Consider the following 22,849-nt stretch of genomic DNA (forward strand, 5'->3'; position numbering starts at 1 on the left):
GAGAACATAACGACATAGGGGCGGACAGTGAAAAGGAAAGAGAGAGAAAGAGAGAGAGAGAGAGAGAGAGAGAGAGAGAGAGAGAGAGAGAGAGAGAAAGAAATCACAATGTAACCAGAAATCACCAGGCAATGAAAAAAAAATGTCAAAGATACAAAATACTAAGTCCTACACTCACAGTTCATTTGCCATTTGCTTTAAACGTGTGACAGTTTAAGCTTCTGAAGGGCGAGTTTTAGACTGACTTTGAGCTGGGTATTTTTGTTAGACCTGGCAACCCTGAGTAAGAGGCTGTCTGGTGGTATTGAAATCAGACATATCCGATAAACTGATTTGCAACACAGTCTGAACAGTCAGATTCATGCAGTTTTTTTTTTTACATCAGTGCAAACACTGCTAAACATATGCTAAGGAGAAGAGGGAAAATAGACAACAGCAGTGAGGGAGGTTTTCAGTGGTGGGGTGGCGAGCTCATAAATCTTCAAAGTAATGTCACTGTTTAAACAAAATAAAAGGTGCATATCTTAACTGCCCCATGTTTAAAGAATTCAGAAATCAAATAGATGTTGGATATAGGTCACATTAAAAAGATAGTGTAAAATGTCTTCAAAACTCATCACTTATATAGTGTTCTCTTTTAGTTTCATCAGGATTTCAAATTGGTGATTAATGGATTGTTAATGGATAGGCTTTATATAGGAGTATATTCTAGAAGTGTCCCACATTAAGCTAAGTTACCCTATACATCATTTTGCTATATTGCGCAATATGTTGCAGTTTGTTACCAGCATAAGAGAAAACTTATAGATAAGAAAATTAGCTACATTCCTTAAAAAAATCCCTCAGCTGAACTTGTTATGCTATCTTGGATGTTAGCATAACTATCTTGTATGTTTGCTGTACAAACCACAGATTAACCAACAAGCGCTCAATATTTAAAGATTTTTTCCCAGCCCCACACGTTTTTAGTAGGAGTTGACTTTTGTAGGCTGCAATGCTAACAACAATTGAAGCTTGAAATTTGACTCCCAGAGTGTTACTAACATTTTCAATTCTGATTTGGATTATATTCTAATGTGGTATTGAAATCTGACCTATCCAATACCCTGCAACTGGACATATGCTGAGGAGAAGGGGAAAATGGACAACATCAGTAAGGGAGGCTTTTAGTGGTGGTATAAAGAAAATAAAAAGCACATCTCAACTCCATGTTTAAAGAAATTAGAAGTAGAAGAGAGAAAGAGTAGAAAATTAGAAGACAGAACTTTTACAGAAGGTTATTAACTACATTCCTGAAAAATTATTAAGCAGGACTTGATATGCTATCTTGTATGTTTGCTGTACAAACCACAGTTTAAACAACAAGGGCTCAATATTCAAAAAATTGTTTTTCCAGTTTTGTAGGAGTTGGCTTTTGTAGGCCGCAATGCTTATAGCTAAAACATTCAACTATTGAAGACTCACAGAGAATTAAGCTAAAACTTTCAAGTGTGGTGATGAAACCAGACACATCCGATACACTGCAATGCAAACAGCCAGATACAAATTTACACAGCTTTTACATCTGTGCAACTGGACATACGCTGTGAAGGGAAAAATAGACAAAAGCAGTGAGTGAGGTGGAGATACAGCCTGTAAAATATTTTACAGTTCTACTTGGTGAAAAAACTCTTGCATCCGAACTACAAATAAAAAAACAGAAGGACCAGTGAGTTTTTTGGGCTTTCTTGGCCACATGACATCGCATTCAGTAGCTCCTCCATTTCCACTCGCTGTTGTGTTTACGTGGATCTCCGTGGAAACTTGCGCCCAAAGTGTAATTACTGTGGGTGGTAGTGGACAAATAGCTGTTTTATTAAATGCAAGCTGACAAAACTCAGAGATGTGAGTCCAGACGGGACTAAAATTACCGGAGGACCACGGAGTTCAGCGAAAAACAGTAGATAATTCAACCTGTAATTTTCTCAGAGGACGTCTGAGAAAAAAACATACATGGTCGTTCCAGACGGGAATAAAATTACAGAGGACCACCCATAGAAGAGAAAATTACCCCAGGACCCCCTGAGAAAGTAATCACATTCGGATAGGGCAATATAGAGAATTTAAAAGTGGTACTGAAGGGTTAGTTAATGGGTAGGATTTATATAGCAGTATATTCTAGAAGTGTCCCACTCTAAGCTACTAAGTTGCCATATACATTATTATGCTGTATTGCCCTATATCTTGCAGTTTGTTACCGTACATAAAAGTAAAACCAAAGCATTACACTTCTTAGCATTAGAGTCCTTAGCATTAGAGACCTAAGACTCAGTGCAAAGTGAGCTTTTAGCAAGAATTTTAAGATAAATATTTTTCCAAGTATATAAGGGTCCATTTTTAACATATGTTTAGACAGGCCCTTGCACTGCTTAAGGCTTTCTGAATAATTTATAAAATTATATCATTCTTGAGAAAAAGGAAAAAAGAAAAAGGGAACAAATGAGTGTCCTTTAGTTAATGAGAGCACAGGAAGTACACAGAGTGTCTGAAGGGCTCCACTACAGCACAAGGGCCTTTTCATGTCACGGTGATTATGATTAGGAAGCAGACTGCAAGGCATCAGTGAAGCTTGAAAAGAGTGGGGGGATCCTGAGTGGCAGCAGAGGGCGGACTGATGCAAGCAGGTGTAAATCAGCTTCTTTCAAGTGTCACACAGAAAAACACCACGCTGTTTTCACTCTTGTCTTTGGACTCCAAATATGGAATGGCACAAGCTGAACAGCAAGAAGCCCCCTCACATGATGAAGCCACACATGATGCACAGCAGCTAGTGTTTTCATGTATGCTCACTTTCATAGGGAGCTGATGGCATGCATACTTTCTGCTTTTGCAGCGAGGGGGAGGCTGTGAGGCAGCTATGGATCATCGTGTTGCTGTTTTTGGTGAATGGACCTGCTGTCATGTCATTTCACACTCTGAATGTTGCGAGAGTTGAGGGGTAGGAGAAATATGTCTACACCTTCCTAAAATAATCAACTAACTCATTTTTTCAAGTTTTTCAGGAAAAACAAAAACATATGACAGTTGGCTACTTAAAAATAAACAATGGCTTAAGAGGACATTTTATCATTAGATACAGCAGTACAACCAACCAGAGACAGCCCTTAAATTCAACATTTTCAAAATACTGATTGAAAAGACAGAAAATAGTTTACATTTTAACAGCCACAAACTGTAGAACATTTCTAGCTAGCTTTATGGACTTCGCAACTAAAATGCAGACTAAAAAAACAATAATATAATAATACATAATATATATATAATATATATATATATATATATATATATATATATATATATATATATATATATATATATACATATATATATATATATATGTATATATATATATATATATACATATATATATATATATATATATATATATATATATATATACATATATATATATATATATACATATATATATATATATATATATATATGTATATATATATATATATATACGTGTATATATATATACGTGTATATATATATCACAGTTCATTATATATATATCGGCTTTCACCTGTCACTGAATCAGATCCCCCTGCGCCCTGCGCTCCAAAATACCCCATTCCTTATCACAGAAAAATAAACCTCAGCCACAGCCTTCAGAAATCAACTATAAAAATAAAATTTACTTTAAAATCTGCACAGTAACTATAAATTAATATTAGTTATATTTATTTCTGTCAGTTAAAAAGATTTATATTTCTGTTCTGTACACAAACTTAACAGTAGCTTAAAATAGCAGATATATGTATTCTGCTGTATAAGAATTTCAACAGATGCTTATTCTCACTCAAATGCTGGAGTTTTTGAGATGGAAAATTAAAATAGAAAAGCACTTTGACTGAACATAAATTTGTTTTATTTCACTTTGCTATTATTTAACTGAAATTCACTTTTATATCTGAAAACATAAAGCGCATCCTGGCGTCTGATGCTGCCCGTCAATTATATAAAACTTAAAACATTTGAAATACACAGAAATATAAAGCTATATGTTAGCATTCGTTTCTTTTTACCAGGGCAAATGTATTAAATTATTAAATATATTAATTTAGCTAGTTAAAATCTCGTCAAGCGCATGTCAGGCAGGCAAAGCAAAGCTTGCAGCGCGCGCGGCATTGCGCGCAGAATAACCTCGGTCTTCTAAAAAAAAAAATCGTTGTAATAAATAAGAAAAATGCAATAAACTAACTATTAAAGCCACATATTTACTGATAATTAATTAAGAGAAATCAGGCTAAATGTGCCGCGACTCTCTCTTTCGCAGCGCGAAATAATATACAAATCAGTTCAGTTAAATAAAAATAAGCAAGGACCTGTAAGTTAATCAAATATTGTTAAATATAAAGTATGGCTTGAGGTTTTGATGAGCTGTTTTAATGATTTAAAACTGAAACTAACTGAAACTGAAACTTTTATTATTCTGCACACTCTCAGAAAGCCTGTGATTGTTTTAAATTAGTTTTTTTTAATGAGTTTATATTTTATATTATTCATTTTTTATTCATTTTAATTATTTTTATTATTTTATAAACCAAATTATTAACTCTCCTGTCGTGTTCGGGTCAAATCTGACCGATTTACAACACTCGTAAATATTGTGTTTTACATCTGATTGCCTCAAGGCCTTATGATATCCTCCACACTATGCACTTGAACACCTAAAAGTGATGATTACCTCTTTCATTGAATTTTGAGTGTTTTATTCAACCTTGTTACACCTGTGGTGTTCCCTGTCAAAAGTGACAGCCATAGGAAATAAATGGGTATCCAGAATATATTCTTTCATCAGACACAAAACATCCCATACACACCACCCCAACTCACTTACTCACTCACTCTCTCACTCACACTCACTCACGCACAAACTCACTCACTCACGCACACAATCACAAACACACTCACACACACTTCAGATTGAACAATGTCTTTTGCGGGTACACATCTCTTTTCCGTGCTTATGTCCCGATCCTTCCACATGAACCAACATCCTGATGATACAATGCATCTTATTTTCACCCCACTTATGTTCCTGACTCCAGGGCCAACACGGTATGCGTTGGTATCTCATGTGGACATCAAGTCCAGCTTTCAACCCTTTTTACCAGAGTTCATTGAGGGAATTATACTGGAGATGACAAACCTGGAGGGGAAGCGTGTGTTTGGGGACACCTGGAGAGAAATCGACCTGGTAGACCTCCAAGCCTACATAGGTCTGTTGATTTTAGCAGGAGTATATCTCCCATACAATGAGGCTACAAAAAGGGAAAAACAGGGAAATATGGAATAAAGATCTGGGCACCAAGTGATGCCAGGAGCAGCTATGCCTGGAATATGCAGGTATGGGAAAACCCATGTAAGCTCTGTGCCCATAGAGACAACAAAACAAGCCTGAGGTGCTGCAAATGTGCTGTTTGCAAGGCCCACTCTGAGCTGAGTGTCACATGCCACTCATGTGCATGTATTCACATATACACACACATACACACAAACACACACACACACCTTCATGTTGAGTTTTGTCTTTGGTTATCAATATATTATTTATAATGTTCATATGTTTATAATGTACTTTCACTGCAGTTATCTTGTATAACTCTATAAATTCAGATTAAACACAGCTTTGAGACATTGTTCACAGCTAAAAAATGTTGTATAAAAATTTGGTGGTGAAAAATGATTTCTGTGCTAATTTAAGAGCAGTTAAAACTGACCGGTCAAATTTGACAGGGAACACTAAAGTAAGGGGCAGGAGGTGAACACGACAGGAGGGTTAAAGAAGCGCAATCTAGCGCTCATTACCAGTAACAGCCTCCCCGCTTATATACGTGTTAAACTACAAATGAATAAAAACGGTCTTGAAGTATTGACTCGCTGGAGGTAAACACATTGTATGTTAACATTCTTTTAGGCTCTTTCACCCCAAGAGGCGCACTGAAACTGCGCTGGGCGTATAGCGTGCACAAGCGTGCAAATCATTGATCGCAGCAATACACGAGAAATATGTCTTTTCCTATTTAATAATAAAAAATAAAAAAAAAAAACAGCAGATTGCAGCATTTACTTGTGTTTATTGTATGCCACAATCTAATAAACGATAGAATTTAACTTAGCATTATTAGAGACGTTTAAAGGACGGAAGACTATAAAAGACATTTAAATATGTTTGTTTAAACGTCGCATAATAGTCTTCTAAATGTTTATTGGTGGTTCTAAAAACGTTCAATAAGACCGTCGCTTGCAACTTTTTGCGACCCAACAACTTAGCGAACCTTATTTTAGTTAGCTGGGAAGAACATTTATTTTGTTTTATCTAAATGTTATTTATTTATAGTTATATATAGTTAAAACTGAACTGTTGTCATATGTGAAGTAAAACGCGTTACAGCAGTAGTGAGGAATTCAGCACAGTTTGTTGTTTAGTTTTTATCACCTATAAAACTATTCAAACTATTTTTTTATTCTAATCAACATGGAAACGAATTTGTCCTCTTTATGTTAAAAAGATTTGGAGCTTTTTTAAAAAAAAATAATAATAATAATTGAAATAAAAAAATAAAAAGATTTTAAAAAATCTAAACAAAATAAAAAAATACATGAAATTATGAAAAATACAAATAAACCGGATAGTTTTAGCAACCACAAAAAATACTAAAATTTTAAAAAGCGAAAAAACATAGTTGGCATCAGTCTACTACATTAAAAAACAACCATAAAAAAACTAAAAAACTACCATCCATAAAAAAAATCAAAAACAACCACAAAAATAATTAAATATTAAAAAAACAAAAAAAGATTAGATTAAAAGTCATCCACAAAACAACTAAAAATAAAACTACCCGCAAAAAAATCCCAAAAAATAAATATAAAAAACTACCAAAAAAAGTTTACATAAAAAACAACCATAATAAAACAAAAAACTACCCCCTCAAAAAAATAGCCACATAAATATTTACATATTAAAAACGAAAAAATAAAAGAATACAATAAAAAAAAAAGTTGGTAGATATTTTTAATCAGATTTTGGACCTTTTTTTATTGTTTGTTGGCTTATTGCCAACATTGGAAAGTTCATGTCAGTGACTTTACAGTTCAGTTTACCGCTGTGGATATAACTATGACGTCACTGTTGAGTATAAAAGGTGCAGCAGTGTGAAAAAACTTCAGTTGTCAGCGGATATTTGCAGCGACAACATGTGTGCAGTTCGAGGGATACTAGGAGCAGCCAGCATTGCAGTTCTAGCTGTAGCAGCCGGTGGATCGCTTTACTACCTGTACCGATCCAGAATTCAGAAGCCGACAACAATGGAGGAGACCGTGATCACTCAAGTGGAAGGTGACCCTGAAACGGTGGAGGAGAGGCAGGCTGAGCCGATGGTTGAACCTGTACTCTGCGAAACTGTGATGGAGTTGATGGAGGAAGATGGAGGAGTTGACTGCCCACAAGAGGAAGATCAGGCCACTCTCATTATGGATGAGGCACCAGAAGCTCTTAGCCTGCTACAGGTCAGTGACTTAAAAGAGTCAGAGGAAGCTGAGGTGACCCTTAATAAAGAGCTTTGTGAGAGTGTGGTGGAAATACTGGTGGAAGATGGAGGAATTGACTGCCCACAAGAGGAAGATCAGGCCACTCTCATTATGAATGAGGCACCAGAAGCTCTCAGCCTGCTACAGGTCAGCGACTTAACAGAGTCAGAGGAAGCTGAGGTGACCCTTAATACAGAGCTTTGTGAAAGTGTGGTGGAAATACTGGTGGAAGATGGAGGAATTGACTGCCCACAAGAGGAAGATCAGGCCACTCTCATTATGGATGAGGCACCAGAAGCTCTTAGCCTGCTACAGGTCAGTGACTTAACAGAGTCAGTGGAATCTGAGGTGACCATTAATACAGAGCTTTGTGAGAGTGTGGTGGAAATACTGGTGGAAGATGGAGGAATTGACTGCCCACAAGAGGAAGATCAGGCCACTCACATCATGAATGGGGCTGCCAGCCTGCTACTGGGCACTGACCCAGCAGAGACTAAAGAAGCTGAGAGGGAGGCTGAATGCAGACCCGAAGCTGAATCCAAAAAGAAGCAGAGGAAACGAGGGAGACGAGGAAGATCACGAAAACTGCGAAGACTAGGAAGACTACGAAGACGAGGAAGACTAGGAAAACGAGGAAGGAGGCTGTATAAGTAGGACAGTGTAGGATTAAGTGGTTTTGTGCCAACGCAAATTAGAAATAAATCTGCATGAATCAAAATTTCAGTGTAAGTGGTCTTTTTTAGGTCTTTTAGTCCTTTTGAAGTCTTGTAAGTGAAGTACAGTAGCACACTCCATAAAAAATAAAAAACAACCACAAAAATAATTAAATATGAGAAAACAAGCAAAAAAAGAATACATAAAAAATCAACCACAAAAAAACCAAACAAAAAAATACCCTTAAAAAAATAAAATAAAAAATAAATAAAGTTTACATAAAAAAACAAAAAACAACCATAACAACCAGGCTGAAGCTGAGGTGATAGAGGAGCCTGTACTGTGCGAGATTGTGATGGAGTTGGTGGTGGAAGATGGAGGAGTTCACTTCCCCCAAAAGGAAGACCAGGCCACTCTCATTGTGGATGAGGCATCAGAAGTTGCCAAACACTGGTGGAAGATGGAGGAGTTCACTGCCCTCAGGAAGATCAGCCCTCTCACATTAAGGATGAGGCATCAGAAGCTTCCAACCTGCTACTGGACACCGACCCAGCAGAGACAGGAAGGAAACTAAGGTACAAGATGTAACTGCTACAGAAGCTGAGACAAAGGCTGATAATGAGCAACCAGGAGGTTGTTGGGGCGGAGGTGGGATGCGAACTTTCGTCACGAAAAGTAGGTAGTTACAGCAGGTATTCATAGGGCGGTTTATTGATAAGAGGTGGAGTTAGAGCGTGGAGTTTGGGCATGGTCCTTCTCTCAAACTTGTTTTACATAACATAATTTATGGATATAAAATAAACCAAGCAACAAGAACAGATTGATCATAAAATACTTATCATCAGTAGATGATAAAAAATACTAAAATATATATATATATATATATATATATATATATATATATATATATATATATATATATATATCTGTGCAAGTAAAAGAAAAATCTTTAATAAGATGTATTGGAATAAAATGTAATAGTTGAGACCAAAACTTGCTGCTTTAGAAATATTGCCAAAACAAGTAACATCTTCAGAAGCACTGTACAAAATGAGCAGTCAGTTTCCATACCACACTTATATTTTAAAAGAAAATTCTTCACTGAGTAAATTTTATATATTAATTTCAGCCCAATTTCTGTCACTTTGTTGGAAATTAAATATTTTAAAGGTAAAGACCACACTTTTCTCCACACACTATACAATACTATTGCAAAATGATATTACAATGTTTTTCTGAAGTAATTCTCCTATCAGCTTAGTATTTTGCTGCTGTTTAGCTGAAAGCATACTCCCAACATAAGTATCCAGAAAATCAAGTGAATGACAAAATGGCCAAGGAAAGTTTACATCTCTCAGCAGTAAATTTGCACCAACTGGTATAGCATTTATCACTGTAGAGTATTCCTTAATCGGGATGAAAAATATGATGAGAAATATCGGGATATTATTTTAGAGCAATATCGCACACCCCTAGAGGATACTTTGTTATTCCAGATGTAGTATCTTTGAGGAGAAAAAGTATGCTTATACAGGAGAAAACATGTCAAAAGCATTAGTTAATGAAAATGTAAGAATTTTTTGTACATCATAGTTACACGATAAGACAAACTTTAGTCCACAATTTTTGGAATTTAATTCAGGATTAAACTCCAGAGAGAAGAAGGATTATTTATTACATTGTTTCTTAATTTTAAATGTGTTATTCAAAATTGTAAAGTCCAGATAATGAAATCCCCCACATTGACTTGTATTCATTAATACATATTTTTTAATAAAATGTATTCTATTTTTCCAAATAAAGTTAAACAACATGTCACTTTTTTCAGCATTTTGTTATCTACGTCCAGAGCAAGAGCAGCATATTTTAATCGAGATATCCCTTCTGCTTTGGAGAGTAAAATTCTTCCTTTAATGGTCAGATCTCTTTGGAACCATGCGTTTAATCTCTTTTTTTCAAAAAGAGGAGTAAAATTCAACTGACACCTACTTTTAACTTGATCTCTAACTGGAAAAATGATGTCAGCATTACAATCTTTTATAGCCATTAACTCACTTTTTAAGACCATAAGCCTTAGAGAAATTATCAATCAGTTCTATATCAAGAGAAATTTGAGAGTCATCCTTTAAGAAAAGTGTTGTCTCATCTGCCAGTTGGCTAATGATAATATTGTTTATCTTCTATTTTAATTCCTTTTAATTAACTCCTGGATTTATGAAGAGTAAGAAATTGGGAATCAATTAAAAATAAATAAGGCAAAATAGGACAGCCTTGTTTAATCCCACGTGCCACCATAAATGTTGGCGAACTGCTATTATTTTTGTGTAATGTAACGGTTTTACAAAAAAACTCTCCAAAACCAACCTTAGAGAGAGCTTGTAGAATGTATCCATGAAGCTTTATAGAAATCAAGAAACAACATAAAGCTATTATCACTGACTAATTCATTGTAATTCAACATATCTAAAACCAATCTTATATGATTTGAAATATGTATTTTTCTCATAGACCCTAAATGGAATTTATCTATACCAGAATCCAAAACCTCTTTGATTCGTCCTGCAGAGATCGGCAGGGGACTCTTTTCGGCACAACACCAGCAAACTCCGGCTGCATGTTTACAGCATACAGCATCAGCGCCCTTTCTGATGAGAGCTGAGTGTTACAGCAGAAAATCACAAACAGGACAGAGAAGAAGCTGCAGAAGCGCCCTCTAGGGGGCCCGCCGGCGGGCCCGTTCTGACTATGTAAAGTAGAATGCTTAAAAGGGTCAAAAATTCTAAACACACCGACCAACTAACCGACTCATATTCTTTAGTACTACTTTAACTACCTGCATGCTAATTGTCAGCCATCTACATGAAACCAGCCGCCAGAAATCTCCAACTGAAAACAGCCTGTTTTTTCACATTATTTACATGGGGAACACGCCTCCCCAACAAAATAGCCTTATAAAGTATTATTAGTATGTAGAATAACATCAAATTATATTATAGAAAATTCACTTACTATCACAGCATCCACAATACAGCACTGACCGCAGATAAAATATCCAAAAAGTCCTTTATTCGCCTGCTTACTTCTCCTCACAAACATGCGTTTATTTTCAGCGCAACCGGAGCGTAATATTCTCAAGCTCATAGCGACCACAAAATGTAATGTTTTCAAAGCTAAGGATGTCCTCTTCTTCTTCTTCTTCTTCTTCTTCTACGTTCGTATGAATGGCGGATGGCGTACCAACTACAGGCGCATTACCGCCACCTACTGAGCTGTGGCGCGAAAGGAGACTTCAGGATAGTGAACAACAGTTAAATGAGAAACGAAACAGAGGAAGGAAGGAGGAAGAGAAAAAATAAAAAAATAAAAATAAATTAAAAATAAAATAAAATAAATAAAAAAAAACAATAATAATTCTAATAATAATGATAATAACCAGATAAATAAATAATTAAGATAGGAGAAAGAAGAGAGAAAAAAAAGGGGGGGGGGGGGTAAATTAAATTAAATAACCCAATATTTTTATTTTTCAAAAACAACAGAACTTGTTTATGAAAAGGATGTCCTCTTCTAGATTCAGTGGTTTTTATTGGTCTAAAAAACACTATTTTTCACGAGTGATCGTCTTTTTCACCAATGGCGTGAGCGCTGAATCACGTTGTGTTTAGGGGTGTCCAATCAAATTAGGTCATAGCCTTTCTCCAGGGTCACAAAAGGGATTGACACCTATTTCAACCAATAGTCCACCCTCAGACGAAAACACTGGAACGTAATTTGCCCTGATTGGTCTCCTAATGGCTGGGGGTGGGGCATACCAAACCGTCACCACGTGGTGCGCTGTCACAAAAAAAAAAAAAAAAAACACTCCAAACTCCAGAGGGCACACAGCGCGCAAACGTGTGACTTTATGTGTCATTTCATCAAAAAATATTAATATTACTCTGAAATGGACTTACACTAATTTATTTTGTTACATTTATGTTTTTTACTGTTTATAATGGGTAGGTAGGGACAGTTCAGGAGACAGCTTGAAAATGCACACACCTGTGTAAGTTGTGAGGAGTTACCATGTGAGTAAGGTTGAACCTGGTCCAGCATTCTCACGGCAAGGTGCTGTAGTAAGTGTCAGATGGATGAGACATTTTATTTCTGAATTTGTGCGGGCATTTAACATTCTTCAATTCACACAGTGCCACATGTTATAGGAATATGTTAGTATTTTTCAAAATTCTGACGGTTTCAAGGTATATCACTGTATTTTTATTATTATTTTTTATTATTATTATTTGCATGACTAGGCTTTAATGTAGGTTTGTGAGTTACTGTACTGTTAGGAGTTCATATAATATAAAACACTAAGGCTTTAAATTAAGGCTTTGATTAATATTGGGTTTACTTTTGTCCAGAAAATTACACAATATATGAAGAAATCAGACTTTATTATCAGAAAAACAGTTAAAGAATGTAAACAATAGACCTAAAAAATAGATACACAAAACAAATTAACTATATTTTTTAAGAAATAGTTCTATAAACACTACAAACTTAAAATACTAATTGTTTAAGTATTCAAAGAGATATTTCTCAAACTTTCTGTTGCACAAGTTAGACACAGGTGTAATATCAATTTACTATGTTATTCCTAAAGCTATTAGAGGCATTAAAGTATTTAAATCAGCTACAATTCCCTTCTTTCTCCATTTAACAAATACATTCAAATAATCCTTCAAGCTACAGTATAAATATATTTAAAAGGGCTGTACTTCTCTATTGTACTGGGATAAAAACGCTCATACAGTAGAAACACTAGCAGGAGGTGTTATACCAGCGTTTGGCTCCACAGGGCGGGTTCTTCTCTGACGGTTCTGTTCCTTACGGCGCTCCGCAGCGCCCTCTAGCAGAATGGCAGTGTGAGAGAATCGCATACCGGTTCTAGTTCCCCGCGCGGTATACCGTCCAGCACTAGAATATGTCATAGACCGCTGAAGTCGTGCATCATTCTGTAGTCCACATATGGCTTCCGTGTCTAAGCGTTTTTCCCTATGAGGAAAATGAATGAGCTTTTCAAAAATTGGTCTCTATCACATTGTGTGGTAAATAACCCTGTACGTTTTATTCTGTGTACATTTTACTCCAAAACATCACTGAATCTTCTGAGCTTATTGAGCAACAATTTACACAAATACAGTCAGTTCCAGATATGAATAAAGTAAACAAACATTTTACTGATGCAGGATGGCTGAATGTGTGTTATTAAAACCAGATCAAATTAAAGATTTATGATGCAGTGTGGAATTGTGTTTATTTATTTCCAAATAACATTAGGCCAGCCTCTAAAGAAAATGCACCCCATCTTAAATCTGGTTACATCATTATTACTTGTATGATACTTCCCAGCTGGCACACAACCGACCTTCAACGCTGAAATGTGGTTGAAACATGACTAAAGTAATGTATGTTGACATTTCAACGTTGAAACAACGTTAGTTGTGCTAACGTGGAAATTTTAACGTTGAATCAACATAATGTCCTCAACCTTCTGCCTTTTTAATCAGCATTTTACATGTCATCACCATATAATTTTCTAAAAACTGTTGAAGGAAGGAATAAAACAGTGTTTTACTTCTATTTGCAGTAACTACTCTTTAATTTAACATCATGTTCCTGTTCTAATAGTTTTACGTTTTTTTTTTTTTTTTTAGATCAGATGTTGAATCCGATTGGTAGTGGTGGGTAACTTTCGTTATACTCAGCTTTACTACAGTGATGTGAGTTTATTGTTAACAATTTGTTAACCATAGTATTTTCTAATTTAATAAGCTATGGTGTATTAAAGGCTGAACGTATGACATTGAAACAACATTGCTATGTCAACGTTGATTCAGTTTTTAAAATCAACAGTTGATTCAACCATAACATCAATGTTGATTCAACGTTTATTCAATAAAATGCTAGCTTAAAATGCCAGCTTGGTTAGATATCATCTATATATGAATTTTTGTAGCAAAAAAAAAATCTTATTTAATTGATCAGATATAGAAGCAGCATATGTTATACATTAAATGCAATTTTGTGTTTCCATCATTATATAGGCTACCAATGAATATCCCACCGGTAGTTTTTAGCATAGAATTAGCAAAAACATGAAAAATAGCTAAATGGTGGCTATGCTAATAGCATGAGGACACTGTAGAACAAAAGTTATATGAATAAATATATCTTATCCATTAAATATATAATTTAATCCCTTAGCTCTATGGAACTGAATGACACGATAAATATATATATATATATTTTTTTCCCCAATAATTCCCATGTTCTTAGTTTATTGGTATAAATTTGATAATCTCTTATCATTCTTATCATTATACTTTAATTTCACTGCTATTATTATTTTATTCATAAGATATAAATTCTTTACTTTTTATGTCAATTTTTATGATCTCTTTTGCAAACCCAGTTTTTACATAAACAGTAAACAGAATAAAGAATAAAATAAATTTACTCTTCTCTAAGCTGCTATCTTCACAGCCTGACGCACAGTCAGTTTCCTGTGCGCTCTTAAAATAGGAATGAACAGAAGGTAGCGCGCACCTGTCTCATAAAGGTAATGACTACAAACAAACTGATTGGCTTATTTCACATTACGCCCAAAACACACCCATGAATAATTAAGGGAATTAAAACACACCCTTTGCGCCCTTGGAGCTGCGCAAGGCATATTTTTCGCGCCCTTACGATACCAAAGACAGAGGACACGCCCCTAAATTCAACTGCGCAAAGCGCAATTACCTAGTGCGCTATAGATCGTTAAAATAGGGCCCTTAGTAATTTTCTTTGGTCCTGTGGAGTTTTTCGTTTCTTATTTTTTTTAATTCGTTAGAATATATTTTTGTCAACATTTTGGGTTTCATTTTCGTTTGTTATTTTTCTAATAATAATAGTAATTACATAATTTATTTTAATTTGTTAATTTTTTTAAGGCGCAAAGTAAGGTAATAGTTACTTTTACTGGTAACTAGTTACTTTTATAGTGAAGTGCTAATAACTATAACTAATTACTTTTTCAAAGTAACGTGCCCAACACTGTAAATGACTTATACACTAAAATTGAATAAAATATAATCAATAACATAAAAGAATGATAGCATGTGCTTGGCAAACATTTCTTGTTAACTTTCAAGGAATTTAATATTTTTTGGTTTATAACCATTTTTAGACACTGTACTTCTGTACAAAAAATAGACTTTAGGTATTTTCTTATGACATTTCTGTTTATAAATACAATACATTTGCTGTATAAAGACATTAATACATTTTTTAATTAATGAGTTTAATTTTGCATTCAAAACGTCAAATTTTGTCTTTATAATTAAATTCATGTTACCATTATTGGAAAGGTATGCAGGGTTTTCATCACAGCTTCTACCAAAGATCACAGTGTAGTGTGATAGCTATGCAAGCTTGATTCAACACTTCTGAAACTTTTTTGGTTCAAATTAAGGTTACAGAAACCTAAACATGCCTGTTCAATTGAAATTTAAATAGCATTTTTTTCTTTTTCTGCAGGTTTTACTTTCTGCCTTTTGGATGGTTACATTTCAAAGCTGTGTATGAATATGTATATGTGGTCAACCAGATAATGTTAAAGCAACAATGTTCTATTGTGTTTCCTGATTTCAAGGCAAATTAAATGTTTGTACAGCTGGGAAAGCACATAATTTGTGACATGCCTGGCAGAATTTATTTTATGTTCATTTATTCGTTTGCATTGATGTATTAAGATAATTGCATCTATTAACTTTTGACATGTAATGTGTGTAGAAAAGAACTCAGTATTCTATACTTCCCAAGCCTGAATCCCACTGTTGCAGCCAACAGAGGTGAAAGGAGAAAAACAATGTGAGCTGAGATAAGGCCACTAATAAAGCTCAATACAGAGTTCATGATTTCTTTATTCAGAGGCACTGCAGAGCTGAGGTGGAAGACTCTTTATTTTAAAAAGTAGAATAAAATAAATCTCTACAATGCTCATGTAACAAAAATACATAACATTTTATAAGCTTTAGATTTATAGATATTTTGTATTTGTGGTTAAAAAAGTCACTTTTGGACCATTTTATATAAAAAAATATAAAAAATGTTTTCAAACCAAACATAAACTTAATACATGAATTTGAATACACTATTAAAAATATTAATTCAATAAATGAATCACTTAAATTATACAATTTTATAAGCACTTAATTTATTATTGTTAATTATTTAGAATGTAATTAAATTACTAAAACAATACATAAGCCATTCAAATTGGAATCAAAATCACATTTTGATTTTTTGTTAATGCAAATGTAAAAAATACATTACCTAGAATTCCGGAACACAGAAGTTCCCCAACACTGCACCCCTGATAGTAAAAAATGGGTGTGTCTACAAAATTAAGTTGTTTATAATTTAAATAATTAAATTAATGAAACAAAAACAGTACTATGAATTTCTCAAATGTGATCAAATATCATATTCAGACCATTTTAAGGATTGTACATAATTGTAAAGGTTATGAGGCTCATGCCCCGATCCAGAGCCACTTACATTTTAATCATGTTACAAAGGATGGTGAATGTAGTATGAAAGAGTTTTGCCCACAGATTTATTTTAAGTTTTAATTTTCCAACCAGGGAAGCAAACCTTATTCTTCTACAGAGAAGACTGTATGTTTGATATTTAAAATGTGAGCTGAGGTTTAAAAGTTCATTATATCACCCTGAATAGTGTTGTAAAGATGAAAACCCCTGTTTTTTAGTGAAATAACTCTCAGACACAAAGTAGTGATAATATTTACATTTAATAAGAGGGTCAAAAGTTGGTGGCGAGAGGATTCGTGGAAAAGGGTGAGGAAAGAACAAAAAGAATAGAAAAATATAGAATATATAAAATAATGTAAATATAAAAATAAAATAAATATAATACAATATTAATATATTATAAATATGTTAATAATAATATAATAGCAATAAACATAATATATAAATAAATTGCAATTTATATATTATATACATATATACAATTATATATATATATATATATATATATATATATATATATATATATATATATATATATATATATATATATATATATATATATATATATATACAGTGAGTCCAAGAAGTATTTGATCCCTTGCTGATTTTCTTCGTTGGCCCACTAATAAAGACATGATCATTCTATACTTTTAACGGTAGATGTATTCTTACATGGAGAGACAGAATATTAAAAAGAAAATCCAGAAAATAAATCTAAGGAATATATATTAATTGATTTGTATTTCATGGAGTGAAATAAGTATTTGATCCCTTAGTATTCATTAGCAGTTCTGGCTTTTACAGACCAGTTAGACACTCCCAATCAACTTGTTACCTGACCTGAAGCCACCTGTTCTCACTAATCACTTGTGTGAAAAACACCTGTCCACAGAATCAGACAGATCACACAGATTTCAAGTCTCCAACATGGGTAAAACCAAAGAGCTGTCACAGGACCTCAGAGTCAGAATTGTTGACCTTCACAAAGCTGGAATGGGCTACAAAAAGATTAGTAAGGTGTTGGATGTGAAAGTAACAACTATTGGTGCAATTATCAGAAAGTTTAAAGAGTATAACATGACAATCAACAGACCTCGGCCCGGTGCTCCAAAGAAGATTTCGCCTCGTGGGGTGGCAATGATGCTGAGAACGGTCAGAAATCGTCCTGCAACCACTCGGCAGGAGTTAGCAAATGACCTGAAGGCAGCTGGGACCACAGTTTGCAAGGAAACAATTGGCAACACTTTGCGCAACAATGGATTCACATCCTGCAGTGCCCGAAAGGTACCCCTGCTGAAGAGAGCACATGTGGAGCCGCCTCAAGTATGCCAATGATCATTTGAAAGATGAACCAAGTTATTGGGAGAAGGTTTTGTGGTCAGACGAGACCAAAATTGAACTTTTTGGCCTCAACTCCACCCGCCATGTGTGGAGGAAGAAAAATGCTGCCTATGACCCCAAGAACACTGTGCCCACCGTCAAGCATGGAGGTGGAAGCATAATGTTTTGGGGGTGTTTCTCTGCCAAGGGTACAGGGCTACTTCACCGCATCACTGGGAAGATGGATGGAGCCATGTACCGCACAATCCTGAGGGACAACCTCCTCCCCTCTGCCAGGGATCTGAAAATGGGCCGTGGTTGGGTCTTCCAACATGATAACGACCATAAACATACAGCAAAGGCAACAAAGGATTGGCTCAAGAAAAATCACATTAAGGTCATGGAGTGGCCCAGCCAGTCGCCAGACCTCAATCCGATCGAAAATCTATGGAGGGAGCTGAAGGTCAGAGTTGCCAAGCGACAGCCCACCAACCTTCATGATTTAGAGAGGATCTGCAAAGAAGAGTGGGCCAAAATTCCCCCTGGTGTGTGTGCTAAACTTGTGGTTAACTAAAACAAACGTCTCACCGCTGTGCTTGCAAACAAAGGCTTTGCCACTAAGTATTGAGTGTGTTTGGCAAGAGGGATCAAATACTTATTTTCCTCATTGAAATACAAATTAATTAAAATATATTCTTTAAAATTATATTCTGGATTTTTGTCTTGATATTCTGTCTCTCCATGTTAGAATATATCTACCATTAAAAGTGCAGAAGGATAGTGTCTTTATTAGTGGGAAAACAAAGAAAATCAGCAAGGGATCAAATACTTCTTGGACTCACTGTATATATATATGTAGTTATATATGTGTGTAAATGAGTATGCATGTTTATATGTGTGTTAATGTTTGTATGTATGTGTGTACATACATGTGTGTGCTTTCTGACACCCTCCTCTTCCTCTTCCTCCTTACAGGAAAGCAGCAGAAGAAGAACTGCAGCCATCCTCTCTGCATGGAAAAAGTTACAAAAAGTAGATAGACAGAAAATGAGAAGATAGATATAGAGACAGACAGATAGAGATAGAAAATTAGAAGAGACAGAAAAAGAAGAAGATAGATAGATAGAAATAGATAAAAAAAATGAGAAGATAGACAAACAGACAGATATAAAAGAAGATAGACAGACAGGCAGACAATGAGAAGATAGATAGATAGATAGATAGATAGATAGATAGATAGATAGATAGATAGATAGATAGATAGATAGATAGAAAAATGAGAAGACAGATAGACAGAAAGACTGATAGAGATGGATAGAAAATGAAAAGATAGATAGATAGATAGATAGATAGATAGATAAAAAGGAGAAGATAGATAGAAAAAGAAGATAGATAGATAAAAAGGAGAAGATAGATAGAAAAAGAAGATAGATAGATAGATAGATCAAAAGGAGAAGCTAAATAGATAGAAAAAGAAGATATATAGATAAAAAGGAGAAGCTAGACAGACAGACAGATAGAAAAATGAGAAGATTTATATTTATATTATAATTATTGATAAATAGTATAGTTATTATTATAAATCATAATAATTATTTTTTTATAAATGTTATTATGTCTGTTATGTATGTTTATATATCACTGAAAAAAGGAGAAGATAGATAGAAAAAGGAGAAGACAGAGCGACAGACAGACAGATAGATAGATAGATAGATAGATAGATAGATAGATAGATAGATAGATAGATAGATAGATAAAAAGGAGAAGATAGATAGAAAAAGAAGAAGATAGATAGATAAAAAGGAGAAGATAGATAGAAAAAGAAGAAGATAGATAGAGAGATAGATAGATAGATAGATAAAAGGGAGAAGCTAGATAGATAGAAAAAAAGATATATAGATAAAAAGGAGAAGCTAGATAGAAAAGGAGAAGATTTATATTTATATTATAATTACTGATAAATAGTATAATTATTATTATAATAATCATAATAATTATTTTTTTTATAAATGTTATTATGTCTTATGTATGTTTATATATCATTGAAAAAATGAGAAGATAGATAGAAAAAGGAGAAGATGGAGAGACAGACAGATAGATAGAAAGATAGATAGATAGAAATATGAGAAGATAGATAGACAGAAAAAGGAGAAGATAGACAGACAGACAGATAGATTATTATATAATTATAATTATTGATAAATATTATAATTATTATTATAATAATCATAATAATTATTTTTGTTATAAATGGTATGTCTGTATGTTATGTATGTTCATATATCATTGTTGTTGTTAATTGTTATAATGCTTTGGCAACACTGTAATTTACAGTCATGCTAATAAAGCTATATTAAATTGAATTGAATATAGACAGATAGATGGATAGGTAGAAAATGAGAGGATAGATAGACAGACAGACAGAGAGATAGATAGACAGATAGATAGAGATAGATAGATAGAAAAAGAAGAAGACAGACAAAGATTATTTTTATATAATTATTGATAAATAGTATAATTATTATTATAATAATTATTTTGTTATAAATGTTATTTATCTATATATCATCCCCATTTCTATCTATCTACCTATATATCATCCCCTTTTCTAGCTATCTACCTATATGTCATCCCCTTTTCTATCTATCTACCTATATATCATCCCCTTTTCTATCTATCTACCTATATATCATCCCCTTTTCTATCTATCTACCTATATATCACCCCCCTTTCTATGTATCTATCCACCCTCATTCTATTTATCCTCTCTATTTTTGTTATGTCTATTTCCCCTACAAGGAAAGCAGGAGAGTAAGGTAGAGGCAGTGCTCCTCCAGAGTCTCAGGCAGCGCTGTAGCCGTCCTCTCTGCAGGGAAACATCAATACAGAATAAAGTAAGACATGGTGTAAAACCCTCCGATATAAACATCCCATACACATGCAATAGAACAGAAAAGAGTGAACTGGTTTTGTTTGATGCTTTAGGTAAAACTAAACTGACCTGTTTTTTTGGAGGGGCTGTTTCTATGCTCTCCACCATGACCTCCACGCTGCTCTCCAGATCCCCCTCAGCCTATAAGAGACAGAGTAAAGAAAATAAAGGTGTTTACCTGTCAGGTCTTTTGTCTGTCTGCTTCTCATGTCTGTGTTATTCTCAGGTCTGTGTTTCATTCCCAGTGTTTTTCCACTCACCTGTGTTCATTTGTAGCTCCGCCCCTTCGTCCCAGGTGTTTCCTGTTCCCTGTGTGTGTGCACCTCTATTTAAGGTCCGTGTTCCATTTCCCCGGTGTCGATCCTTGTACGTTTATCGTCTGTCAGTGCTCCATGTTTTCCCCAGTTTCCTCAGTCCTGTTTTCAGTAACTCCCTGTGTATTTAGGGTTCAAGCACCGAAGGTGCGTAGAACCCTATTGTTTTTGCTAAGATTTTTCTTCTTCTTCTTCTTCTTCTTCTTCTTCTTCTTATTATTATTATTATTATTATTCTTTTTCTCCTGTAAAAACAGTTGTGCAGCCTAAACCGTAAGTCATAGAGAAATGAAACTTGGTAGGTAGATGTAGGATCAGTGCATCTCGGTGGACAACAAAAATGGCACCGATTGGTCAAGTGGTGGCGCTATAAACAAGGAAATTCATTTTTCACAATTTTCTCAATAACTCAAAAACCATAAGACCTACATTCAAAATTCTTTTTTTGATGGATTCCTTGGGTCAATACCAACAACTTTCCAATTTGGACCATGCACTTCCGTCTATATAGATTTTGTGCTAATTTGCATAATATGCAAAACCTACTTTTGCAAACTAGTCCTAGGAATTTTGACCAATCTGGATGATATTTGGCAGTTATGTTCAGGTGGAGACACTGTAGTGACCTGCAAAGTGCTGAAACAATCCGCCCACTGGGGGGCGCTGTTCCAAAAAAACGAGTATATGTCAATCATGCTGTACTATTTTGACATCTAATTGTTTTTGCCATATTTAGTACAGTGGCTCTGACAAATTTCTCAATACAACTATGTTTAAAAAGTGCTTTGTTCATTCATAATTGCTAATTGTTTGAAAATAGCTATATTGAAACTACTCTCTGGATATTTGGCCTATCACCTCCATTTCAGTCTTGCTGCACACTGTAGAGTCTCTAGGTAAATGTTCATTAAAAACATTTGTGAAAATTTCACATACAATACTCTCCAGGCATCAAGCAATCTGTGCGTCCTTGGAATTTCTAACCTAAATTGCTGTAACTCTGCAGTATTTGCTGTAATCTCACAATGTTAAAGACCTCTGTACAATATCACTCTGATGAAGCGCCATTTAATACAGAACTAGATTAAGAATAACTTGACATTACATGTCATATCAGAACATTCACTCCTTTGTGCCTCTTCTCAACATTAATAACAGGTGAAAGACTTTTGATCATTTTAAATGTGACAGAATGTCTCCAATTGTGTTAGACCTTCTTACACATCACCATCCTATGCTCTAGTAGGCACCATTGTGCTAGTTGGTGCTTGATGAAGCGCCATTTAATTCAGAACTAGATTTATAATAACTTCGTAATTACATGTCATATCAGAACATTCACTCCTTTGTGTTAATTTAAACTTGTTTGGTCAAACATTTCAGCTTGTTCTGCAAAGGTTCAAAGGTCAATCTGAATACCACTTTGTGAACATTCTGGTTGAAGCCACCTGATCAATACCAATAAC

The 22,849-nt window shown here is 34.5% G+C and overlaps 1 protein-coding gene across 2 annotated transcripts; it reads left to right on the forward strand.

Annotated features, from left to right (window-relative positions):
- The first annotated feature begins 7,211 nt into the window (after nt 1-7,211).
- LOC125799517 (uncharacterized) lies at nt 7,212-8,299 on the forward strand. Of its 2 annotated transcripts, XM_049476417.1 has the most exons (3): nt 7,212-7,560; nt 7,729-7,761; nt 7,930-8,299. In XM_049476417.1, the coding sequence occupies exons 1-3, from the start codon at nt 7,249-7,251 to the stop codon at nt 8,233-8,235; spliced, it is 651 nt and encodes a 216-aa protein (XP_049332374.1). In that variant the 5' UTR covers nt 7,212-7,248; the 3' UTR covers nt 8,236-8,299. The 2 variants fall into 2 exon arrangements, with proteins under 2 accessions (XP_049332374.1, XP_049332373.1); XM_049476416.1 differs by having other exon boundaries at nt 7,213-7,761.
- Nucleotides 8,300-22,849: the final 14,550 nt, after the last annotated feature.

Source organism: Astyanax mexicanus, chromosome 3 (assembly GCF_023375975.1).
Source record: "Astyanax mexicanus isolate ESR-SI-001 chromosome 3, AstMex3_surface, whole genome shotgun sequence".
Classification (NCBI taxonomy): Eukaryota; Metazoa; Chordata; class Actinopteri; order Characiformes; family Acestrorhamphidae; genus Astyanax; species Astyanax mexicanus.